General features: G+C 44.0%; 1 protein-coding gene across 2 annotated transcripts; it reads right to left on the bottom strand.

The window, feature by feature from the left end:
• Window positions 1-120: 120 nt before the first annotated feature.
• LOC125523478 (transcription factor BIM2-like) lies at window positions 121-4,193 on the bottom strand. Of its 2 annotated transcripts, none has more exons than XM_048688513.1 (9): window positions 3,960-4,193; window positions 3,600-3,761; window positions 3,412-3,514; window positions 3,232-3,301; window positions 3,031-3,129; window positions 2,031-2,187; window positions 1,794-1,938; window positions 944-1,070; window positions 121-390 (listed from the first exon to the last, which is right to left on the bottom strand). In XM_048688513.1, the coding sequence occupies exons 2-9, from the start codon at window positions 3,688-3,690 to the stop codon at window positions 367-369; spliced, it is 816 nt and encodes a 271-aa protein (XP_048544470.1). In that variant the 5' UTR covers window positions 3,691-3,761; window positions 3,960-4,193; the 3' UTR covers window positions 121-366. The 2 variants fall into 2 exon arrangements, with proteins under 2 accessions (XP_048544470.1, XP_048544471.1); XM_048688514.1 differs by having other exon boundaries at window positions 3,600-3,756; window positions 3,964-4,116.
• Window positions 4,194-25,123: the final 20,930 nt, after the last annotated feature.

The raw sequence follows: 25,123 nt of genomic DNA, 5'->3' as shown, positions 1-25,123 counted from the left end.
GGTGTCGTGTAGGGAGGCAGGGGAAAGAGCTCTCATAATATGTTGTACTCCTAGTTTTTTGATACTCAACAAAAAGATATATTGCAGTTTTTCCTTCTTCTGAGACGGGGTAGGCTGTAGTTTCCACAGACCGACAATCAGCTAACCACATCATATATAACAAATGTACACATAAGATAGTGTGCTTTCAAAAATAATAATTTAATTTACACTCAACGAGGATAAGGGAGGGCCACGGGAAGATATAGCAGAAAGGGTTTATCCATAAAAGCAAGTTGAGATCCAGGAATGACTCCTACTAGACTGCCTCTTCGACGCTTCCTCAGATTCCTAACAGCTTTTGGCCTGCCCAGCACCTTGTATGATTTAGTTTGCGGCTGGCATGTCTTTCTGCTCCCATTTAAAGAAATAAGATCAGGAGAGTACTTGAATGAATAATGGGCATCATTGAACAAAAAAAATATGATTAACTGTAGTTACAATTCCGTTTATGGAAAGCACATGATCAATTTTATTATTAGTATGCACCTACCACAAAATTTGACATACAGAAGGGCATTAGCAAACAGCCAGTAGTAAAGTAAAAATGGACAGCGTTTGCATAACGCAAATCCGTCTTCAATAAAAAATTACAAGTTAATTGATTTTTGTAATAGCAAGAACCTACTATTTGCCACCTCTATTATACTGCCGTTTTACAAAAACATAAATACTCTGTAATACAGAGTACAGTTTGTGTTTCTAAGGTCCAGATTCTAAGTGTGTCACATGTGCCACTGTATTAATCATGGACCATATTGTGGTTAAGAACAAAGTTAGGCTGGTAATCACGACTCCTTTCTTATTAGTATTTTTTTGCAAGATGCTAAATAAATATATTCCATGATAGACACATTTCAAATTATTTCAGTTAAATATTCATGAGTAGATTGAGAGCTTCCACCTTTGCACTGGATATATTATTAGACCTGGAAATTGCTCTCCTGCCCAGATTGACGTGCACGGTGACACTGGCTTGTGACAAATCGATGCCCAAATTTTCCATTGCATTAGTCAAAGCCGTAAATAGGCTGTTCAAGAAGAATTACAAATAATAGTTGAGTGAGTCAAAGCTGTTCAAGATGAATGTCAAAAGAACATGTAGGAATACCAAATGCAGAGCAATTGATCAGAAAAGAAAATGTATCTAAATGGATGACGAAGATAATTCCATCCTCAAGGTTAACAAAAAGATGCAAACATACGGAATCACTTCTTATGAACTGCAGTGAATAACATGTGTGTATTTTGCCCAACCCAATACTGGGTGGACATGTATCCAAGTGTATCCATGGCATAACATGTACTCCCTTCGTTCTTAAATATAAGTCTTTTTAGAGATTTCAACATGAACTACATACGGATGTATATAGACGTATTTTAGAGTGTAGATTCACTCATTTTGCTCCGTATGTAGTCCATATTGGAATCTCTAAAAAGAATTATATTTAGGAACGGAGGGAGTATTCGATATAGGTATCAGATACGGATATGAAACCTTGTATTGGGGCATCAGAGGCGACTAGGGTAAATATTTATACATTTACATACACTTTTTCCATCATACACACACTGGAGTATGAAGAAATGCATAAAATATCAGGCAAGAACAAGTTGAGAAATCTTTTGCAGTTAACATTATATGTACCATAAACGATAGCAATCCCTTTCTTCGTTCCAGTAACTCTAAAACTACTAGTAGCAATTATCAGTAAGGAAAATTTCACAGAATTTTGCGAAGGCTAGAAACATACTTTTGGGAGTACATGCTGGAAACAGTTATGGTACCCTCATCTATAGTCAATTCTTCTTTTTCATTGCTCATTTCACTGTCCACAAGGCAATCCGCTGGACATGGAAGCTCTTGCCATTGGGACTGGTACTGTGATTCTATAATATCTGAGAGAAAAAGGAGAGCAATTAGCACTCATTGTTGAATAGTACAATCTAAAAGGCTAACAACTCACACAGACTATATTATCTACGTATACCTGCATTTAACTTGGCTGGTTCTACTACCGTTTCAGCATTTTGCAGCATTTCTGGCATGGTGGGGATACTGTTGTCCAGAAAGTTCCCAGCAGAGCAATTTTTTGTTGTGGGTGCTGCTACACCTGGCATGAGGTCAACTGGTACTCGGTTGCTACTCTGTTATAATATAACATGTTATTTCAATAATTTTAAGGTTTCAACACCAGGCATTGCTGAACGCTACTAATCCATCTGTTCAGAAACTTACCTAGAAAGAGTGCAGTGAAACATCCCTAACTTTAACAACTAATATAAAATTTCCAATTATTGACTGCATGGAAATGATAACATCAGATTTGGCCAGATTTTCTTTCTTAACACGACAATATTTGATTTCAACTAACATATCAGAAGTTAAATATGAGATACTGCGCCGCTGTTCAGCAGTGTATATTCTTGAGCACAAGGAGTAAAATATGACAGCCATAATCATAACATAATGTGTGAGTTACTATTATCGGTTTACTGTTTTTTTCCAAACAGAAGAATTCGGTTAATTACCTATGACTGAATCATTGTGCATATACCTACGGTGAACGTTAGTCGCGACTTACTGACAAAATTCAAAAGATTTGCGGTGCTAAATTATAGTGAACTTCACCTTTGCACACTTTCCATCATGGAAATTCTATGGTAGAACTTTCTACTCGGCTGCATAGGATTTCAGAGATAGAGATTTCCAGTGAACAGCAATGAAATAAGTTGCTAGTTGCAGATCTAATAAACGAACCGGACAAATTCTCCTGAATGTGTACTGGAAAGTAAATTCGAAATAATCTATAATTTCTGTTAATGCTTTAGTGGTGCAAATTGTAATGGCTGTCATGTTAATCTTTATTTAGGCTGCCACATATGATATTTTCATATAATTCTTTCACATACAAATTTGACTGTCATGACAAAGCAAATAGCAGGCACGCTTATGTAATGAATACGGGAGGACAGTGAAATGTGGATTACCCAAGGCGCCAATTTTGTATTTTCTTGGTTCCAGTCTCCACCAGCACATGCTTCATGGTTTTGTACCTTTTCTTGTAAGAATTTGACATATTCAATCACCTGCAGAGGATAACAACTGCTTATGTGCACTGGAGTATAGACACAGGTATCCTTATCGAAATAGGGGAAAGGGAGTGATGAGAAAGGGAAGAAAACAAGGACCTCCAAAAGGAATGTGGCCTTATCTCTCTTCTGGTCACTTTGTGGTACAAGATCACGGAGTATCTGAAATCTGCATTGCAGTTAGTAATGCTAACAGTTATTGGTAGATAGGGGGTAATATCGCAGAAAGAATAATATAGTTCATAATGGATTGGCTAGGGTGGGCAGTTGGGGGCTTGCCTCTCATTGATTTTGCAGCGACGTCTCTGCTCGGTAGCGGAATGCTTGGACCTCGGGGAGCCCGGTGCTTTGTGGTCTCCCCCGCTGCCAGCTTCGATTTCCACTGCAATATGGCATTGTACGGTTGTACCAGATTCATTGACACGAGTTCATAGATGATGTGAAGGGGTTGACAGAAGAAAACTGACTTATATCACTGAGGCAGAAGCCTGAACCAGAGCCGTCTCCGCCGCTGGAGGCAGAGGACGAGGCTCCGGCAGGATGTACTCGATTCTGCATGAGAGAGGAGACCGGTCCCGCCGCCTGCCCTAGCCAGCCGACCACCGCACGGCAACCAAATCCTGCACAAACTGAAAAGGAGAAGAGGAATTTGGATCAAATTTGCTGCAGTAAAGGAGAATCAACCCAGGACAATCAATGCTAGGGTTTCATTACGCAAAATCCAAGCTAGGTTTCGTCAGCGACAATTCCAAGGAATTAACCCATGTTGGGATAGATCTTCACTCCACGCCACTGCAGTAACGGAGGAGTATTTGAAAGAAGAATACCTTGGGGTGGAGATCCTCAGACCAAGGAGGAGCGAAGCAAAACTGCCACCGCCGCCTCCACCGCCGCCGTCGCCGGAAAAGAAGATCGGAGCGGCGCGGGGGTTTAATGAGTTTTTTTCTCAGTCAAAATTGTAAGGTGCGCGGAGAAAAACTTGTAGGGACATTTTTGCAATTAGCCAATTAGGGTAACTCAAAAATCTGATCTCTCCAAATCCAAATCGACCGTCAATGTCTAAAGCGGATGGTCAGGACACTTTGGGTTGGATATCGTGGTTATCAAATTTGTTCACATCACCCGTAAACTGGCATCAAACAGGGAGGTTTGGGGGAGTCAGGACGTTGTCATGTCGAACTTCGAAGCGTCATGCCCATTCATAACCTTTTTCGGCCGCGTCTGCTTCGGCCTCGCATTCACTCCGGCAAATCGGCCTATTCACATTTATGATGGCGCAACGATCGAGAAGCCTATCCTGACTTTAAAGCCGATCAGACTTCTTCTCCGTAAACCCTACCCTGCACAGTCCTCATCCTTTCTAACACATCCACCGGCCGCCGCACACCATCACACCTCCGACCACCACGAATGGCCAAGAGGTGCAACACCGAAGTGGTCGTCGGTGCTGTTATATTCTGTCGAATATTATGTACGCAAGGGGTTACATGGTCTTGGAGTTGTAATTGGTGTGGTTAGGTAAGAGTTGTGTAGGAGTCGGACACGTTGTATCCGAGGCCTTTTATATACGGAGGGGCACCACACGTTATAACCCATGACGACTTGATAGTAACGGGTATGCGGGGAGCCGATGACTTATGCCGGCGCCCGGTCGGTCGGTGTTGTGATATCTTGGGGAGGAGCGCCCGTAGTCATGCCCCGGAGATGTAGCCATATTGGTGAATCTCGTTAACAAATATCGTGCATCGATGCGTCGTCTATGATTTTGCATTAGCGTTTTATTCTAGCAAGTGGTATCATGAGCAAGGTTGCGAGAAGGCTATGCGAAAGATTATCCGGAGGTACGAGGATCATGCTCGACGGGTGCCATGGAACGTCCGTTTGGTGCAAGGTGGAGCATGGCGGCATCGCGGATGCAGTTGGTGGTGTCGGACACTTCGGGCAGGAGGCCTGGACCGTCGATGCGTTGTGGTGGTAAGGATCGGCTAGACGTGGCGATCGGACCAGCGTAGTGGTTGTTGAAGACGTTGTAGAGGCGACGGATCCAGCTCGCGATCAGACCCACGACCAGATGTTGGGGGCGGTCGGATACATCGAAGTGTGAGAGCATCGAGATGGTGCGCTCGGTGTTGTACAAGGGGCGTGGCACTATGGACGGATTGTGTCGGCGACGTGGATAGCCAAGATACAGCATAGCTCGTGCACGAATGATGCGTGAGGTGACGACTGTTACGGTAGGGTTAATACGCGCGACGGGGCAGTACAGATCACTGGCGAGAACCAAGGTCAGAGGTGACGGGGTGAGCTGTTCGTCGGATACGGCGACGAATTTTTTCCAAGATGCATGGACCGAGAGAAGGAAGGTTACGATACAAGGCTGTGCGTACACGAAGAGGCAGTTTGCGACGTGCGGCAGCAGATCTCGTCACGCAAAGTACAACGCAAGGAAATAGGCGTGTTTGTTCAGGAGTCCAACGGATGCCATGGAGAAACCACCGGTTGTGATACGTGTACAAATTGAATTTTGTGAGTTTCCTTTTGTATGCATGTAGGGCCGGTTCGGACTAGTGCACAGGCACGGTGGTCCATGGCTTGCATGCATGTACAGTTTTGGATTGAACAAAAGATAATCTGCGTGGATGCATGTTCGGCCGACATGATTGTTGGAGTTGGGTTCGACTACGGCTGCTGCTTGGAATATGTGATGCCGTGACGGTTTAGACTCGTTTTTTTATAAATAAAAGGTAGATCTCGTTCTACCTTATGCATTTTAAAACAGCCACAACATGATAACCAAAGGTCAATTACATGAAACTTATGTTACACACCGTGGTGCAGAGGCCATAAGTTGCCTCGGAAAAGAAAAATAGGGGGGGTCGGAAGAAAGTACATGGCATGAGTTAAATATCTATGCTAGGAACTAAGTTGATGTACTCAGGAAACTAAATACTCTATATCCTTCATGCGTGTAGCCCTGTTCATCCAAAGGGATAAGAGTTGGACTGCATATTGTCTGGTATAAGAGGGCGACCAACGCTTGAAATGGAATACCCTGTCGTTTCTGGCGTGCCATAATGTGACGGCACAAGCAGCAAAAAGAACATGCACTTCCCTAGTAGAAGGCCAATAGAAATGGAGTTGTTGCACAAACGCCAGAATGTCCGGGGAGCAGGAGGCATGGCTAGCCACACTCAACTTGTTTCAAATTGCATCAGCCGGTACGCAACGCAGAACTATGTGATTGATGGACTCAGTAGCTGGGCAGATATCGCAGTCAGGGTGAGTAGCAACTGGGTACCACTTCTTCTTTGTCATATTGTCCCGTGTGTTGAGCCGCCCCGAAAAGCGAGCCAAAGAAAAATCCGATATTTGAGAGGGATGATAGGATCCCAGATCCAATGCGCGAATGTGCAAGACACGCCTCTGAAATTCAGTAACCCGTAGATGTACGCGGTACTGACCTCTTTGTTGCAGATGGCGGTTCGACGAAGGTCTGGGTGAGCCAAATTGGGCAGCACGTCCAACAGGAAAGAATTGAGGCGACGTAGCTCTTGAACCGCTGAGCTTGATAGGTTAGGATGCAACTGGACAACCCAGCGGCCATTGTCAAACTGAGAGGCGACGGAGCAACGACTATCCCTTGCATATGAGTACAAGACTGGTAGGACGAAGCGAAGGCGGCCGACCCCTAGCCACTTATGATGCCAGAAAGAGATCATCTTGCCACCATCGAGAGAGCAATACGTCGAGGCCATAACCAGGGAAATGCATTCCTTGAAGCCCTTCCAAATAGCAGTGTCTCTGCTGGCTGAGCCATGTGGTATGCGAGTATAGCAGTACCGATGGGCGAACCACTGATAGCAGGGGACATCGGAGTTTTGTAGAACCCTGGCAGTGAACTTGCATAACAGTGCATTATTGTGTGCCACAAGGTTCCGAACTCCCAGCCCACCGGCGTATCTAGGCAAAGAAACATATTCCCATGCGACCAAACATTGACCACCCTTGACAGAATTCTTTGAAAGAAATATGCCCTAGAGGCAATAATAAAGTTATTATTTATTTCCTTATATCATGATAAATGTTTATTATTCATAGTAGCATTGTATTAACCGGAAACATAATACATGTGTGAATACATAGACAAACAGAGTGTCACTAATATGCCTCTACTTGACTAGCTCGTTGATCAAAGATGGTTAAGTTTTCTAACCATAGACATGAGTTTTCATTTAATTAACGGGATCACATCATTAGGAGAATGATGTGATTGACATGACCCATTCCGTTAGCTTAGTGTAGCGACCCGACCTCAGATGGTCAAATCTCTGTGCTTCAGTGTCATCCCTGGATCGGTAATGCTGACACACACAGTACTCGAAGGATTTATAACAGAGTAGCAATCACACACTTATTACATCGAATGTCTCAAGAGAGAACTTATTACAATAATATGGCTTAAGGCCATATAATACGATAACAGCGGAAGGCTTGGAAGATAAGGTGAGTCCATCAACTCCAACGACATAGCTGAGCTGCACGGCAACGACCTAACGTACCTTACTCCCTGTCTGAAAAGTCTGCAACATAATACGTTGCAGCCCGAAATGGGTCAGCACATGGAATATGCTGGCAAAGTAACACAGTAGAGCAAGAACAAAATAATGCTATCACTACATGCATATTTGGCTAGTGGAAAGCTCTATGGTTATAGTTTTGCGAAAAGCCAATTTTTCCCTACAACAAATGAATAGATTTTAATTTTTACTATCATGGTAGTTGAAACATCATTGAGAAGGTTCCTCCAACTCAATCCCAATTAAAGTGATTAACAACCCAACAATATTAATTAAACATGATGAGATACATGTGATAACCCAAGTACTAGATACTCAAGAATTGTCCATAACCGGGGACACGGCTAACCATGATTAGATTGTACACTCTGCAGAGGTTTGCGCATTTTTCCCCACAAGACTCGATCTCCTCCGTTGGATTTCTCGCACTACGGGGTGTTTGAGAAACGGATGACCGAGATACAGTCTTTCAGAAACATTAACTCTCTACTCCGGACAGACCATACCAAACCTACATCCCACTACCTGCTGATCTGCCTCTTCAAGAGCTTCACTTAACTTACTCAACTATGCTAGAGCCCATAATAGCTTGTGGCTGCACACGGAAGTTTCTAGAATGAATCATCTCAGTTCCCTTTGAGCCTGGGTGGCGGTCCATAGGAAGATCACACGGGTACTCCGGGATTTCTAAAAAAATACAGGCAACACTGGGTACTCCAGGTGCCTCAATCCATCCAGTTGTTTGATTAAGTTTCCACCTTAAATTGAACCATTAATTTAACAATCTCGCATCTGTCATAGATTTCACTCAAACCCAAACCACGTCTACGAGCATAGCATAGCATAGTAATATAAGCAACACGTAGAGTAACTCCCAAGGGTTTGAATGTAACAGGGCAATAGGTTCTACCTCATCAACTACTTCCCAACCCACAAGTTAATGACATCCTAATCATGCAATGTTTGAGGATTGGAACTAATGCATAAAAACTGGGTGATAAAGGGGTATGATCAAAGTGTTACTTACCTTGCTGACGATCTGCGAAACCCAGGGACTCGTAGTAGCACGCTTCGCACTCCGGGTGTTCTATCGCAAGCAAACAATAGCATACATAAGTAACAAGCAACGATGCACAAGCAAAACTCAAATAAAAGAGGTTGACGAGAAAGTTCAAATTAAGAACTATGGTTCGCAAAAAGAATCAAATCAAATGAAGCAACAAAACTCAAACGGCGAAAGAAAGAAGCTTCATTTACTAATCTGAAACTAGGTCAAATTTTACAGTAGAGAAAACTTGTTTGAGTTGGTTAAACGGAAAGAGGGTTTCGAGAGGAAACTCTAGGCGCTTGAATCGCCTGATTCCGACTAACGAGCGAAAATATAAACAGAAACTAAGATCGGATCAGAAATAGCGATCAGAGAAAATCGCGGATTAAATCCGATAAAAGAAAAATGACGAACAGACTAACGAACGAGCGTTCGTTAGCTGTATCTAACGGGCGAAGAACCGTTCGTTAACACGAATGTTCGGACGAACGTACGCTAACTAGAAGAACCGAGAAAAACCGGCGAATCCGAAAAAAATGGATCTAGGGTTTCAAAAAAAACCGAATGGTTTTATAAAAAAAATCGGCGACGGAGTCCGGCGACTACCTCCGGCGAGGGGTCCGGCGAGGCGAGGTGCGGCGGCGGAGCGGCGGCTCGCGGGGGCGGCGGCGGCGGCGGCTAGGCGCGGCGCGGGCGGCGGGGCTAGGCGGCGCGGCGGTGGCTGCAGCGGCGGTGGCGGTGGCGTTTGGGGAGGGGTGGTGGCGTATATAAAGGGGCGGGGCGGGGCGGCTTGGAGGAGGGGTCAAGGCGGTGGTGGAGTGGAGTCCGGCTCGGACTCCTTGTCTGAGTCGGCGGCGGTGGCACGCACGCAGGGAAGGCGGCGGTGGCGGCCTGGCTCGGCTGGGCCTTAGGCCCAGTCGGGCGCGGGAACTTTTGTTTTTTTTTAAAATAATAATTTCGCCGACCGAAATAAAATCCTAGAAAAATAAATAAAAAAACTAAAAATGCCAAAATAAATTTTCACCATCTAAATAAAATATTTAGAACGAGATGAACATTTTCTTGGCCCTAAAATGCAATTTTGAAAACGCGCAATTTTTCTAATGCAAACAAAATTGCAATAAAATCCAAATGGAACAAATATTTGATTTTAGTATTTTTCCTCCAATACTTCATTTATTTTGGAGAAGTCATATTATCTCCTCTCTTGTATTTTAATATGAAATATTTTCGGAGAGAAAAATAATTAAAACCAAAATCCTCGTTTCAAAATTTGATAAAAGAATCAAATATGAAAACCGGGAAATCCCCAACTCTCTCTGAGGGTCCTTGAGTTGCTTAGGATTTCGAGGATTACGGAACGGAAAAGCAATAAAACATGATATGCAATGATGATCTAATGTATAACATTCCAAATTGAAAATTTGGGATGTTACAAACCTACCCCCCTTAAGATGAATCTCGCCCTCGAGATTCGGGCTGGCTAGAAAATAGGTGTAGGTGGTCTTTGCGGAGATCATCCTCTCGTTCCCAGGTGGCTTCGTCCTCGGTATGGTGGCTCCACTGAACTTTACACAACTTGATAACCTTACTTCGGGTGATTCTGCTGGCAAACTCAAGAATCTTAACTGGTTTCTCCTCATAAGTCAAATCACTGTCCAACTGAATCGCCTCCAGGGGTACTGTATCTCTTAGCGGTATATCTGCCATCTCAGCATGACACTTCTTCAGCTGTGAAACGTGAAACATGTCATGAACTCCTCACAGTCCTTCGGGTAACTCCAACTTGTAGGCAACTTCTCCCATCTGTTCCAAAATACGATACGGTCCTACAAATCTCGGGGCTAACTTTCCCTTAACTCCAAAATGTTTCACTCCTCGCAAGGGTGACACTCGCAGATATGCTCGGTCTCCAATTTCATAGGTTACCTCCTTGCGTTTTGAGTCAGCATAACTCTTCTGCCTGGACTGAGCAATCTTCAGTCTGTCACGAATCAATTTAACCTTCTCCTCAGACTCCTTGATCAAGTCTGGTCCAAACAACTGTCGGTCTCCTACCTCGTCCCACATCAACGGTGTTCTGCACCTTCGTCCATACAGGGCTTCAAACGGTGCCATCTTCAAACTGGCTTGATAGCTATTGTTGTAGGAAAACTCTGCGTATGGAAAATTGTCATCCCAACTAGATCCATAATCTAACGCACAGGCTCTCAACATGTCCTCCAAAATTTGGTTGACTCTCTCTGTTTGTCCATCCGTCTGCGGGTGAAATGCTGTACTAAACTCCAATCTCGTTCCCAAGGTCTGGTGCAACTGGTGCCAAAACTTTGAGGTAAACTGTGTTCCTCGATCTGATACGATGGTCCTCGGAACTCCATGCAGACATACTATCCTGGACATATATATCTTGGCCAGCTTTGCACTCGTATAGGTGGTTTTCACTGGGATGAAGTGAGCTACTTTGGTCAAGCGATCAACTACTACCCATATGGAATCGTATCCTGCTTTGGTCCTGGGCAATCCGGTGATAAAGTCCATGCCCAGTTTATCCCACTTCCATTCGGGTATCGGCATAGGCTGTAACAGTCCTGCTGGCTTCTGATGCTCTGCCTTCACGCGCTGACATACATCACATACGGCTACATACTCGGCAATATCCTTCTTCATACCGGTCCACCAGAAACATTCCTTCAAATCCAAATACATCTTGGTGTTTCCGGGGTGTATCGAGTATGGTGAGTCATGGGCCTCTTGAAGTATTAACTTCCTGATCTCCTGGTTATTGGGCACATAAACTCGGTCCTCAAACCATAGGGTATCGTGCTCATCTTCATGAAAACCTTTGGCCTTTCCTTTGCTCATCTTCTCCTTTATCTCAGCAATCTCCTTGTCCTCTTTCTGGGCTTCCCGAATCTTGTCCAGCAATGTCGACTGGACCTCCATTGTTGCAATAAATCCTCTAGGAACAATCTCCAATCGAAGTTCCATGATGTCCTCTGCTAATTCCTTCGGCAGTCCCTTACTTTCAAGGATATTAGCATAACTCTTCCGGCTCAAAGTGTCTGCTACGACATTGGCCTTTCCTGGATGATAGTGTAGTTTCATGTCATAATCCTTTATAAGTTCCAACCATCTCCTCTGTCTAAGGTTCAGTTCCTTCTGGGTGAAAATGTACTTCAAACTCTTATGGTCCGTGTACACATCACAACGGTTTCCAATAGGGTAATGTCTCCAGGTCTTCAATGCATGTACTATGGCTGCTAACTCCAAATCATGTGTGGCATAGTTCAACTCATGAGGTTTTAGTTGTCGTGAGGCATACGAAACAACTCTCCCGTCCTGCATAAGCACACATCCAAGTCCTAAGCGTGAGGCATCGCAGTAACTTGGAACTCCTTATGTATATCTGGCAGTGTTAGTACTGGCGCTGTAGTCAAAAGTTTCTTCAATTCCTGGAAACTTGCCTCGCAATCTTCTGTCCATTTAAACTTAGTATCCTTCTTCAACAGTTCAGTCATCGGCTTTGCAATCTTGGAAAAATTCTCGATGAATCTCCAGTAGTATCCCGCGAGTCCAAGAAAACTGCAGATCTCGCTAACTGAAGCGGGTGCCAACCATTCAGTGACTGACTGAATTTTGCTGGGGTCTACTGCTATACCTTCTCCCGATATAACATGTCCAAGGAACCCGACTTCCTTCAACCAAAATTCGCATTTGCTAAACTTAGCATACAACTGGTGTTCCCTGAGTTTCTTGAGAACTAAGTGCAAATGCTCCTTGTGCTCCTCCTCGTTCTTCGAGTATACCATAATATCATCAATAAATACCACAACAAACTTGTCCAAATACTCCATGAACACCTTGTTCATCATGCTCATGAAATAGGCAGGGGCGTTATTCAGTCCAAATGACATGACCGTGTACTCGTATAATCCATATCGTGTTGTGAATGCTGTCTTCGGTATGTCCTTCTCTCGTATCTTCAACTGATGATACCCCGATCGCAAATCGATCTTCGAAAACACTTTAGCTCCTTGCAACTGATCAAACAGATCATTGATCATCGGTAGTGGGTACTTGTTCTTAATCGTCACTTCATTTAATGCTCGATAATCAACAACCATCCTCAGGGATTTATCCTTCTTCTCAACCAAAAGTACCGGGGCTCCCCAAGGTGATGAACTTCTTCGGATGTATCCTTTCTCCAATAATTCCTTGATCTGTTTCTTAATTTCTTCCAGATCATTTGCGGGCATCCGATAGGGTCTCTTGGATATTGGTCCTGTACCTGGAAACAACTCTATCAAAAACTCAATGTCTCTATCCGGTGGCATGCCTGGTAACTCCTCTGGAAAAACATCCGGGTAATCCTTCACTACATGCACTTCCTCCTAAACAACTCCCGTAAGGGCATTCACTTGACTCCTCCTAGGCACATGCCTAGATACATACTTAATCCTTTTCCTTCCGTGGTGGTGAGATAAATCGACTTACTAGCACAGTCAATGCTTCCTCCAAATTTTGACATCTAGTCCATACCCAATATCACATCCAATCCTTGTGACTCCAAGATAATTAGGTCAGATGGAAAAACATGTGTACCAATGGTTAAGGGTATCTGGTCACACCATCGGCTGGCCATATACTCTGCTCCGGGTGAACTTACTAAAAGAGGGGTCCTAAAGGTTTGGGTTGGTAGTTTAAACTTATCCACGAATCCCCTTGATATGTATGAATGCGATGCACCATTATCGAAAAGAACAAGAGCGGTAAATGACTTACCAAAAACTTACCTATTACCGCGTCCGGCTGCTCTTCAACCTCCTCCACGTTAACGTGGTTCACTTGTCCTTTGTTGAATGGATTTGGCTTCTTCCCAGCGCTCCCATTTCCATTTCCATTCTTTCCTTCAGGGCACTCCGTGGCGTAGTGTCCAGTCTTCCCGCACTTGAAACAAGTAACATGACTTAAGTCCCTTTTGGTGGGTGTGGCTGGGTTGGGGCGGTTATGATTATTGTTGGTTCCGTTCCCATTCCCATTCTTAGAACCATTGTGGTTATGCGATCCTCCTCCAGTGTGGTTGTGACCTCCATGGTTATGAACAAGTCCTCCCGAGTTTGGGGCTAGGCGAGGTTTCTGCTGAGCTCCTGAGTTATACTTCCCTTGTCCATACTGTTGGGTAACGTAGTAATTTCAAAAAATTTCCTACGCACACGCAAGATCATGGTGATGCATAGCAACGAGAGGGGAGAGTGTAATCTACGTACCCTTGTAGATCGACAACGGAAGCGTTAGCACAACGTGGTTGATGTAGTCGTACGTCTTCACGGCCCGACCGATCAAGCACTGAAACTACGACACCTCCGAGTTCTAGCACACGTTCAGCTCGATGACGATCCCCGGACTCCGATCCAGCAAAGTGTCGGGGAAGATTTCCGTCAGCACGATCTTGATGTACTACCGTCACAGGGCTTCGCCTAAGCACCGCTACAATATTATCGAGGACTATGGTGGAAGGGGGCACCGCACACGGCTAAGAATATGATCACGTGGATCAACTTGTGTCTCTAGGGGTGCTCCCTGCCTCCGTATATAAAGGATCAAAAGGGGGGGGGTGCGGCCGGCCAGGAGAGGGCGCGCCAGGAGGAGTCCTACTCCCTCCGGGAGTAGGATTCCCCCCTTTCCTAGTTGGAATAGGATTCGGGAGGAGGGGAAAGAGGAGAGAGAAAAGGAAGGGGGGCGCCGGCCCCCTCTCCTTGTCCTATTCGGACTAGGGGGGGGGAGGGGTGCGCGACCCAGCCCTGGCCACCTCTCCTCTCTTCCACTAAGGCCCATATACCTCCCGGGGGTTCCGGTAACCTCCCGGTACTCCGGTAAAATCCCGATTTCACCCGGAACACTTCCGATATCCAAATATAGGCTTCCAATATATCAATCTTTATGTCTCGACCATTTCGAGACTCCTCGTCATGTCCGTGATCACATCCGGGACTTCGAACAAACTTTGGTACATCAAAATGCATAAACTCGTAATATAACTTCATCGAAACCTTAAGCGTGCGGACCCTACGGGTTCGAGAACAATGTAGACATGACCGAGACATGTCTCCGGTCAATAACCAATAGCGGAACCTGAATGTTCATATTGGCTCCTACATATTCTACGAAGATCTTTTATCGGTCAGACCGCATAACAACATACGTTGTTCCCTTTGTCATCGGTATGTTACTTGCCCGAGATTCGATCGTCGGTATCTCAATACCTAGTTCAATCTCGTTACCGGCAAGTCTCTTTACTCGTTCCGTAATACATCATCTCACAACTAACTCATTAGTTGCAATGCTTGCAAGGCTTATGTGATGTGCATTACCGAGAGGGCCTAGAGATACCTCTTCGACAATCGGAGTGACAAATCCTAATCTCGAAATACGCCAACCCAACATGTACCTTTGGAGACACCTGTAGAGCACCTTTATAATCACCCAGTTATGTTGTGACGTTTGGTAGCACACAAAGTGTTCCTCCGGTAAACGGGAGTTGCATAATCTCATAGTCATAGGAACATGTATAAGTCATGAATAAAGCAATAGCAACATACTAAATGATCGGGTGCTAAGCTAATGGAATGGGTCATGTCAATCAGATCATTCACCTAATGATGTGATCCCGTTAATCAAATAACAACTCTTTGTCCATTGTTAGGAAACATAACCATCTTCGATTAACGAGCTAGTCTAGTAGAGGCATACTAGTGACACTCTGTTTGTCTATGTATTCACACATGTATTATATTTCCGATTAATACAATTCTAGCATGAATAATAAACATTTATCATGATATAAGGAAATAAATAATAACTTTATTATTGCCTCTAGGGCATATTTCCTTCAGTCTCCCACTTGCACTAGAGTCAATAATCTAGATTATACAGTAATGATTCTAACACCCATGGAGCCTTGGTGCTGATCATGTTTTGCTCGTGGAAGAGGCTTAGTCAACGGATCTGCTACATTCAGATCCGTATGTATCTTGCAAATCTCTATGTCTCCCACCCGGACTAGATCCCGGATGGAATTGAAGCGTCTCTTGATGTGCTTGGTTCTCTTGTGAAATCTGGATTCCTTTGCCAAGGCAATTGCACCAGTATTGTCACAAAAGATTTTCATTGCACCCGATGCACTAGGTATGACACCTAGATCGGATATGAACTCCTTCATCCAGACTCCTTCATTTGCTGCTTTCGAAGCAGCTATGTATTCCGCTTCACGCGTAGATCCCGCCACGACGCTTTGTTTAGAACTGCACCAACTGACAGCTCCACCGTTTAATGTAAATACGTATCCGGTTTGCGATTTAGAATCATCCGGATCAGTGTCAAAGCTCGCATCGATGTAACCACTTATGATTAGCTCTTTGTCACCTCCATAAACGAGAAACATATCCTTAGTCCTTTTCAGGTATTTCAGGATGTTCTTGACCGCTGTCCAGTGATCCACTCCTAGATTACTTTGGTACCTCCCTGCTAGACTTATAGCAAGGCACACATCAGGTCTGGTACACAGCATTGCATACATGATAGAGCCTATGGCTGAAGCATAGGGAACATCTTTCATTTTCTCTCTATCTTCTGCAGTGGTCGGGCATTGAGTCTGACTCAACTTCACACCTTATAACACAGGCAAGAACCCTTTCTTTGCTTGATCCATTTTGAACTTCTTCAAAACTTCGTCAAGGTATGTGCTTTGTGAAAGTCCAATTAAGCGTCTTGATCTATCTCTATAGATCTTAATGCCTAATATGTAAGCAGCTTCACCGAGGTCTTTCATTGAAAAACTCTTATTCAAGTATCCCTTTATGCTATCCAGAAATTCTATATCATTTCCAATTAGTAATATGTCATCCACATATAATATCAGAAATGCTATAGAGCTCCCACTCACTTTCTTGTAAATACATGCTTCTCCAAAAGTCTGTATAAAACCAAATGCTTTGATCACACTATCAAAGCATTTATTCCAACTCCGAGAGGCTTGCACCAGTCCATAAATGGATCGCTGGAGCTTGCACACTTTGTTAGCTCCCTTTGGATCGACAAAACCTTCTGGTTGCATCATATACAACTCTTTTTCCAGAAATCCATTCAGGAATGCAGTTTTGACATCCATCTGCCAAATTTCATAATCATAAAATGCAGCAATTGCTAACATGATTCGGACAGACTTAAGCATCGCTACGGGTGAGAAGGTCTCATCGTAGTCAATCCCTTGAACTTGTCGAAAACCTTTTGTGACAAGTCGAGCTTTGTAGACAGTAATATTACCGTCAGTGTCCGTCTTCTTCTTGAAGATCCATTTATTCTCAATTGCTTGCCGATCATTGGGCAAGTCAACCAAAGTCCATACTTTGTTCTCATACATGGATCCCATCTCAGATTTCATGGCTTTAAGCCATTTTGCGGAATCTGGGCTCACCATCGCTTCTTCATAGTTCGTAGGTTCATCATGATCTAGTAGCATGACTTCCAGAACAGGGTTACCGTACCACTTTGGTGCGGATCTTACTCTGGTTGATCTACGAGGTTCAGTAGTATCTTGTTCTGAAGTTTCATGATCATCATCATTAGCTTCCTCACTAATTGGTGTAGGTGTCACAGAAACAGGTTTCTGTGATATGCTACTTTCCAATAAGGGAGTAGGTACAGTTACCTCGTCAAGTTCTACTTTCCTCCCACTCACTTCTTTCGAGAGAAACTCCTTCTCCAGAAAGTTTCCGAATTTAGCAACAAAAGTCTTGCCTTCGGATCTGTGATAGAAGGTGTATCCAATAGTTTCCTTTGGATACCCTATGAAGACACATTTTTTCGATTTGGGTTCGAGCTTATTAGGTTGAAGCTTTTTCACATAAGCATCGCAGCCCCAAACTTTCAGAAACGACAACTTTGGTTTCTTGCCAAACCACAGTTCATAAGGCGTCGTCTCAACGGATTTTGATGGTGCCCTATTTAACGTGAATGCGGCCATCTCTAGAGCGTATCCCCAAAACAATAGCGGTAAATCAGTAAGAGACATCATAGATCGTACCATATCTAGTAAAGTACGATTACGACGTTCGGACACAACATTACGCTGTGGTGTTCCGGGTGGCGTGAGTTGCAAAACTATTCCACATTGTTTCAAATGTACACCAAACTCGTAACTCAAATATTCTCCTTCACGATCAGATCGTAGGAATTTTATTTTCTTGTTACGATGATTTTCAACTTCACTCTGAAATTCTTTGAACTTTTCAAACGTTTCAGACTTGTGTTTCATTAAGTAGATATACCCATATCTGCTTAAGTCATCTGTGAAGGTGAGAAAATAACGATATCCTCCACGAGCCTCAATATTCATCGGACCACATACATCTGTATGTATGATTTCTAACAAATCTGTTGCTCTCTCCATAGTACCGGAGAACGGTGTTTTTGTCATCTTACCCATAAGGCACGGTTCGCAAGTACCAAGTGATTCATAATCAAGTGGTTCCAGAAAGCCCATCAGTATGGAGTTTCTTCATGCGCTTTATACCGATATGACCTAAACGGCAGTGCCACAAATAAGTTGCACTATCATTATCAACTCTGCATCTTTTGGTTTCAACATTATGAATATGTGTGTCACTACTATCGAGATTTAATAAGAATAGACCACTCTTTAAGGGTGCATGACCATAAAAGATATTACTCATGTAAATAGAACAACCATTATTCTCTGATTTAAATGAATAACCGTCTTGCATCAAACAAGATCCAGATATAATGTTCATGCTTAACGCTGGCACCAAATAATTATTATTTAGGTCTAATATTAATCCTGAAGGTAGATGTAGAGGTAGCGTGCCGACTGCGATCACATCGACTTTGGAACCATTTCCCACGCGCATCGTCACCTCGTCCTTAGCCAATCTTCGCTTAATTCGTAGTCCCTGTTTCGAGTTGCAAATATTAGCAACAGAACCAGTATCAAATACCCAGGTGCTACTGCGAGCATTAGTAAGGTACACATCAATATCATGTATATCACATATACCTTTGTTCACCTTGCCATCCTTCTTATCCGCCAAATACTTGAGGCAGTTCCGCTTCCAGTGACCAGTCTGCTTGCAGTAGAAGCACTCAATTTCAGGCTTAGGTCCAGGTTTGGGTTTCTTCTCTTGAGCAGGAACTTGCTTGCTGTTCTTTTTGAAGTTCCCCTTCTTCTTCCCTTTGCCCTTTTTCTTGAAACTAGTGGTCTTGTTGACCATCAACACTTGATGCTCCTTCTTGATTTCTACCTCCGCAGCTTTCAGCATTGCGAAGAGCTCGGGAATAGTCTTATTCATCCCTTGCATATTATAGTTCATCACGAAGCTCTTGTAACTTGGTGGCAGTGATTGGAGAATTCTGTCAATGACGCAATCATCTGGAAGATTAACTCCCAATTGAATCAAGTGATTATTATACCCAGTCATTTTGAGTATATGCTCACTAATAGAACTGTTCTCCTCCATCTTGCAGCTATAGAATTTATTGGAGACTTCATATCTCTCAATCCGGGCATTTGCTTGAAATATTAACTTCAACTCCTGGAACATCTCATATGCTCCATGACGTTCAAAACGTCGTTGAAGTCCCGATTCTAAGCCGTAAAGCATGGCACACTGAACTATTGAGTAGTCATCAGCTTTGCTCTACCAGACGTTCATAACATCTGGTGTTGCTCCAGCAGCAGGCCTGGCACCCAGCGGTGCTTCCAGGACGTAATTCTTCTATGCAGCAATGAGGATAATCCTCAAGTTACGGACCCAGTCCATGTAATTGCTACCATCATCTTTCAACTTTGCTTTCTCAAGGAACGCATTAAAATTCAACGGAACAACAACACGGGCCATCTATCTACAATCAAACATGAATAAGCAAGATACTATCAGGTACTAAGTTCATGATAAATTTAGGTTCAATTAATCATATTACTTAAAGAACTCCCACTTAGATAGACATCCCTCTAATCCTCTAAGTGATTACGTGATCCAAATCATCTAAACCATGTCCGATCATCACGTGAGATGGAGTAGCTTCATTGGTGAACATCACTATGTTGATCATATCTACTATATGATTCACGCTCGACCTTTCAGTCTCCGTGTTCCGAGGACATATCTGTATATGCTTGGCTCGTCAAGTATAACCTGAGTATTCCTCGTGTGCAACTGTTTTGCACCCGTTGTATTTGAACGTAGAGCCTATCACACCCGATCATCACGTGGTGTCTCAGCACGAAGAACTTTCGCAATGGTGCATACTCAGGGAGAACACTTCTTGATAATTAGTGAGAGATCATCTTATAATGCTACCGTTAATCAAAGCAAGATAAGATGCATAAAAGATAAACATCACATGCAATCAATATAAGTGATATGATATGGCCATCATCATCTTGTGCTTGTGATCTCCATCTTCGAAGCACCGTCATGATCACCATCGTCATCGGTGTGACACCTTGATCTCCATCGTAGCATCGTTGTCGTCTCGCCAATCTTATGCTTCCATGACTATCGCTACCGCTTAGTGATAAAGTAAAACATTACAGCGCGATTGCATTGCATACAATAAAGCGACAACCATATGGCTCCTGCCAGTTGCCGATAACTCAGTTACAAAACATGATCATCTCATACAATAAAATTTAGCATCATGTCTTGACCATATCACATCACAACATGCCCTGCAAAAACAAGTTAGACGTCCTCTACTTTGTTGTTGCAAGTTTTACGTGGCTGCTACGGGCTTAAGCAAGAACCAATCTTACCTACGCATCAAAACCACAATGATAGTTTGTCAAGTTGGTGCTGTTTTAACCTTCGCAAGGACCGGGCGTAGCCACACTCGGTTCAACTAAAGTTGGAGAAACTGTCACCCGCTAGCCACCTTTGTGCAAAGCACGTCGGGAGAACCGGTCTCGCGTAAGCGTACGCGTAATGTCGGTCTGGGCCGCTTCGTCCAACAATACCGCCGAACCAAAGTATGACATGCTGGTAAGCAGTATGACTTATATCACCCACAACTCACTTGTGTTCTACTTGTGCAAATAACATCAACACATAAAACCTAGGCTCGGATGCCACTGTTGGGTAACGTAGTAATTTCAAAAAATTTCCTACGCACACGCAAGATCATGGTGATGCATAGCAATGAGAGGGGAGAGTGTAATCTACGTACCCTTGTAGATCGACAACGGAAGCGTTAGCACAACGTGGTTGATGTAGTCATACGTCTTCACGGCCTGACCGATCAAGCACCGAAACTACGGCACCTCCGAGTTCTAGCACACGTTCAGCTCGATGACGATCCCCGGACTCCGATCCAGCAAAGTGTCGGGGAAGAGTTCCGTCAGCACGATCTTGATGTACTACCGTCATAGGGCTTTGCCTAAGCACCGCTACAATATTATCGAGGACTATGGTGGAAGGGGGCACCGCACACGGCTAAGAATATGATCACGTGGATCAACTTGTGTCTCTAGGGGTGCTCCCTGCCTCCGTATATAAAGGATCAAAAGGGGGGGGGGGTTGCGGCCGGCCAGGAGAGGGCGCGCCAGGAGGAGTCCTACTCCCTCCATGAGTAGGATTCCCCTCTTTCCTAGTTGGAATAGGATTCGGGAGGAGGGGAAAGAGGAGAGAGAGAAGGAAGGGGGGCGCCGGCCCCCTCTCCTTGTCCTATTCAGACTAGGGGGGGAGGGGAGCGCGGCCCAGCCCTGGCCACCTCTCCTCTCTTCCACTAAGGCCCACTAAGGCCCATATACCTCCCGGGGGGTTCCGGTAACCTCCCGGTACTCCGGTAAAATCCCGATTTCACCCGAAACACTTCCGATATCCAAATATAGGCTTCCAATATATCAATCTTTATGTCTCGACCATTTCGAGACTCCTCGTCATGTCCGTGATCACATCCGGGACTCCGAAAAAACTTCGGTACATCAAAATGCATAAACTCATAATATAACTGTCATCAAAACCTTAAGCGTGCGGACCCTACGGGTTCGAGAACAATGTAGACATGATCGAGACATGTCTCCGGTCAATAACCAATAGCGGAACCTGGATGTTCATATTGGCTCCTACATATTCTACGAAGATCTTTTATCGGTCAGAACGCATAACAACATACGTTGTTCCCTTTGTCATCGGTATGTTACTTGCCCGAGATTCGATCGTCGGTATCTCAATACCTAGTTCAATATCGTTACCGGCAAGTCTCTTTACTCGTTTCGTAATACATCATCTCACAACTAACTCATTAGTTGCAATACTTGCAAGGCTTATGTGATGTGCATTACCAAGAGGGCCCAGAGATACCTCTCCGACAATCGGAGTGACAAATCCTAATCTCGAAATACGCCAACCCAACATGTACCTTTGGAGACACCTATAGAGCACCTTTATAATCACCCAGTTACGTTGTGACGTTTGGTAGCACACAAAGTGTTCCTCCGGTAAACGGGAGTTGCATAATCTCATAGTCATAGGAACATGTATAAGTCATGAATAAAGCAATAGCAACATACTAAACGATCGAGTGCTAAGCTAATGGAATGGGTCATGTCAATCAGATCATTCACCTAATGATGTGATCCCGTTAATCAAATAACAACTCTTTGTCCATGGTTAGGAAACATAACCATCTTTGATTAACGAGCTAGTCTAGTAGAGGCATACTAGTGACACTCTGTTTGTCTATGTATTCACACATGTATTATGTTTCTGATTAATACAATTCTAGCATGAATAATAAACATTTATCATGATATAAGGAAATAAATAATAACTTTATTATTGCCTCTAGGGCATATTTCCTTCACATACTTCCTCTTGCGGCTCTCAATCTGCTGTTGCTTCCCTTCAATCATAAGAGCCTTATCTACCAACTCCTGGTAGTTGTTGAAGGTTGCTTCCATCAACTGCATACTCATCTCATCATTCAGCCCTTCCATAAACTTCTCCTGCTTCGCGGCATCTGTGGCCACATCATCAGGGGCGTAGCGAGATAACTTGCTAAACTCATTCACGTACTGAGCCACAGTACGGTTCCCCTGGCGTAGGTTGCGGAACTCCCGCTTCTTCATTTGCATAGCTCCAGTGGAGACATGGCTGTGCGGAAAGCTAGCTGAAACTGGTCCCAAGTTACATTGGCTATAGGAAAAGTGGCTGTGTAATTCTCCCACCATGAGGCTGCTGGTCCATCCAATTGATGTGCGGCAAAGTGCACTCTCTCAGCATCTGTGCAACCTGCGGTGGTCAACTCCCTTCCAATACGGCATTGCCAATCGTCCGCAACTATGGGCTCGGTGCTACTGGAAAACACCGGCGGCTGTAACCTTAGAAAATGGTCTAGGTTGTCCACGGGCGGCGGGTTGTTGTTGTTGTTGCCCTGATTCTGAACTAGCAATTGCATCAACGTATTCTGCTGTTGGATCAACTGGGTGAGCTCCGGTGGGAAGGCAAAACCGGTGTCACGTCTCGGAGGCATCTGAGGGGTTTAGATGGAAGAGATTTAGAATAGAAAAGAGGTCTAATGAGAAAACACTACCCATATGCACATGAGACAAACACAATCATTTCACTCAATCAATCAAGCAAGGGCATACAAACGATCTAGAACTATCGCACAAGTGTTCAACTACTACTAAATACATGGGGGAATACTAGTGATATATGGCAGTCATCTAGAAATTTTGATCGGTGGAAGACTCCATGATGTCTGCTCCAGCTTCGTATTTATAGTCATCATCACTAGGATCAGAATCGGTGTTGTCGATGATGATGTAGTTGTCCGGGCAAGTGGGATCTTCGTCTTCGTCTCCCGGTGCTGGTCCTCCCATGATTACTCCGATCTTCTTGACTAGGTCTTCATTCTTCTCCAATAGTGTCTTGATTTCCTCCTCATACCCATCGCGTGTAAACTTGAGTTCTTCCTCCAGCTCGATGATCCTAGTCTTCGCCTTCTTTAAGTCCATCATGTCCGCGCACATTTGGTTCTCCTGGCGTCGAATGTGCTGGTTTAACTCCTGAATGAAGGCTGCAATGGATCTATCCTTCCTAGTGCTGATTACTTCCCATTGCTCGTCTCGGCGCCCACATATTTGGTAAATAGTGTCCTTAAGCTCCCTGTTGTAAACTTCTCCAATGCGTCCAATGGTAATGTGGGCTGCCATGCTCTTGCCTAGACTCCAGGTGGGTGCTTCGAAAGAAAACTCTATGGGTTTAGAAGTTGGCGAGAACGTCCTTCCTGGAACTTGTACTTGAATCATCCAGCGCTCCTCTTCAGGTAAAGTGGCGTTGTACGTCCCGGTGAAGCTTAGTATTCCAATGTTCAAGTACCTAGTGACTTCCTTCAAGTGACGTCCAAAAGGTGTGTCTTCATCCGGTTGTGCAAACTTGTTCTTCATCTCCGTCATCCTAAAGAGTAGAAAATGGAGAGGAGTCAGAAATGAGAAGAGAGGTGTGACCTAGGGTTTATCTTAGTGGTCGTGTCCTACACTCAGCGTGTGCTCTGATACCATCTTGTAGCGACCCGACCTCAGATGGTCAAGTCTCCGTGCTTCAGTGTCATCCCTGGATCGGTAATGCTGACGCACACAGTACTCGAAGGATTTATAACAGAGTAACAATCACACACTTATTACATCGAATGTCTCAAGAGAGAACTTATTACAATAATATGGCTTAAGGCCATATAATACGATAATAGCGGAAGGCTTGGAAGATAAGGTGAGTCCATCAACTCCAACGACATAGCTGAGCTGCACGGCAACGACCTAACGTACCTTACTCCCCGTCTGAAAAGTCTGCAACATAATACGTTGCAGCCCGAAACGGGTTAGCACATGGAATATGCTGGCAAAGTAACACATTAGAGCAAGAACAAAATAATGCTATCACTACATGCATATTTGGCTGGTGGAAAGCTCTATGGTTACAGTTTTGCGAAAAGCCAATTTTTCCCTACAACAAATGAATAGATTTTAATTTTTACTATCATGGTAGTTGAAACATCATTGAGAAGGTTCCTCCAACTCAATCCCAATTAAAGTGATTAACAACCCAACAATAATAATTAAACATGATGAGATACATGTGATAACCCAAGTACTAGATACTCAAGAATTGTCCATAACCGGGACACGGCTAATCATGATTAGATTGTACACTCTGCAGAGGTTTGCACACTTTTCCCCACAAGACTTGATCTCCTCCATTGGATTTCTCGCACTACGGGGTGTTTGAGAAACGGATGACCGAGACACAGTCTTTCAGAAACATTAACTCTCTACTCCGGACAGACCATA

The sequence above is a fragment of the Triticum urartu genome, chromosome 7 (genome assembly GCF_003073215.2).
Source record: "Triticum urartu cultivar G1812 chromosome 7, Tu2.1, whole genome shotgun sequence".
Lineage (NCBI taxonomy): Eukaryota > Viridiplantae > Streptophyta > Magnoliopsida > Poales > Poaceae > Triticum > Triticum urartu.
This window is presented reverse-complemented; position numbering and strand designations above follow the sequence as displayed.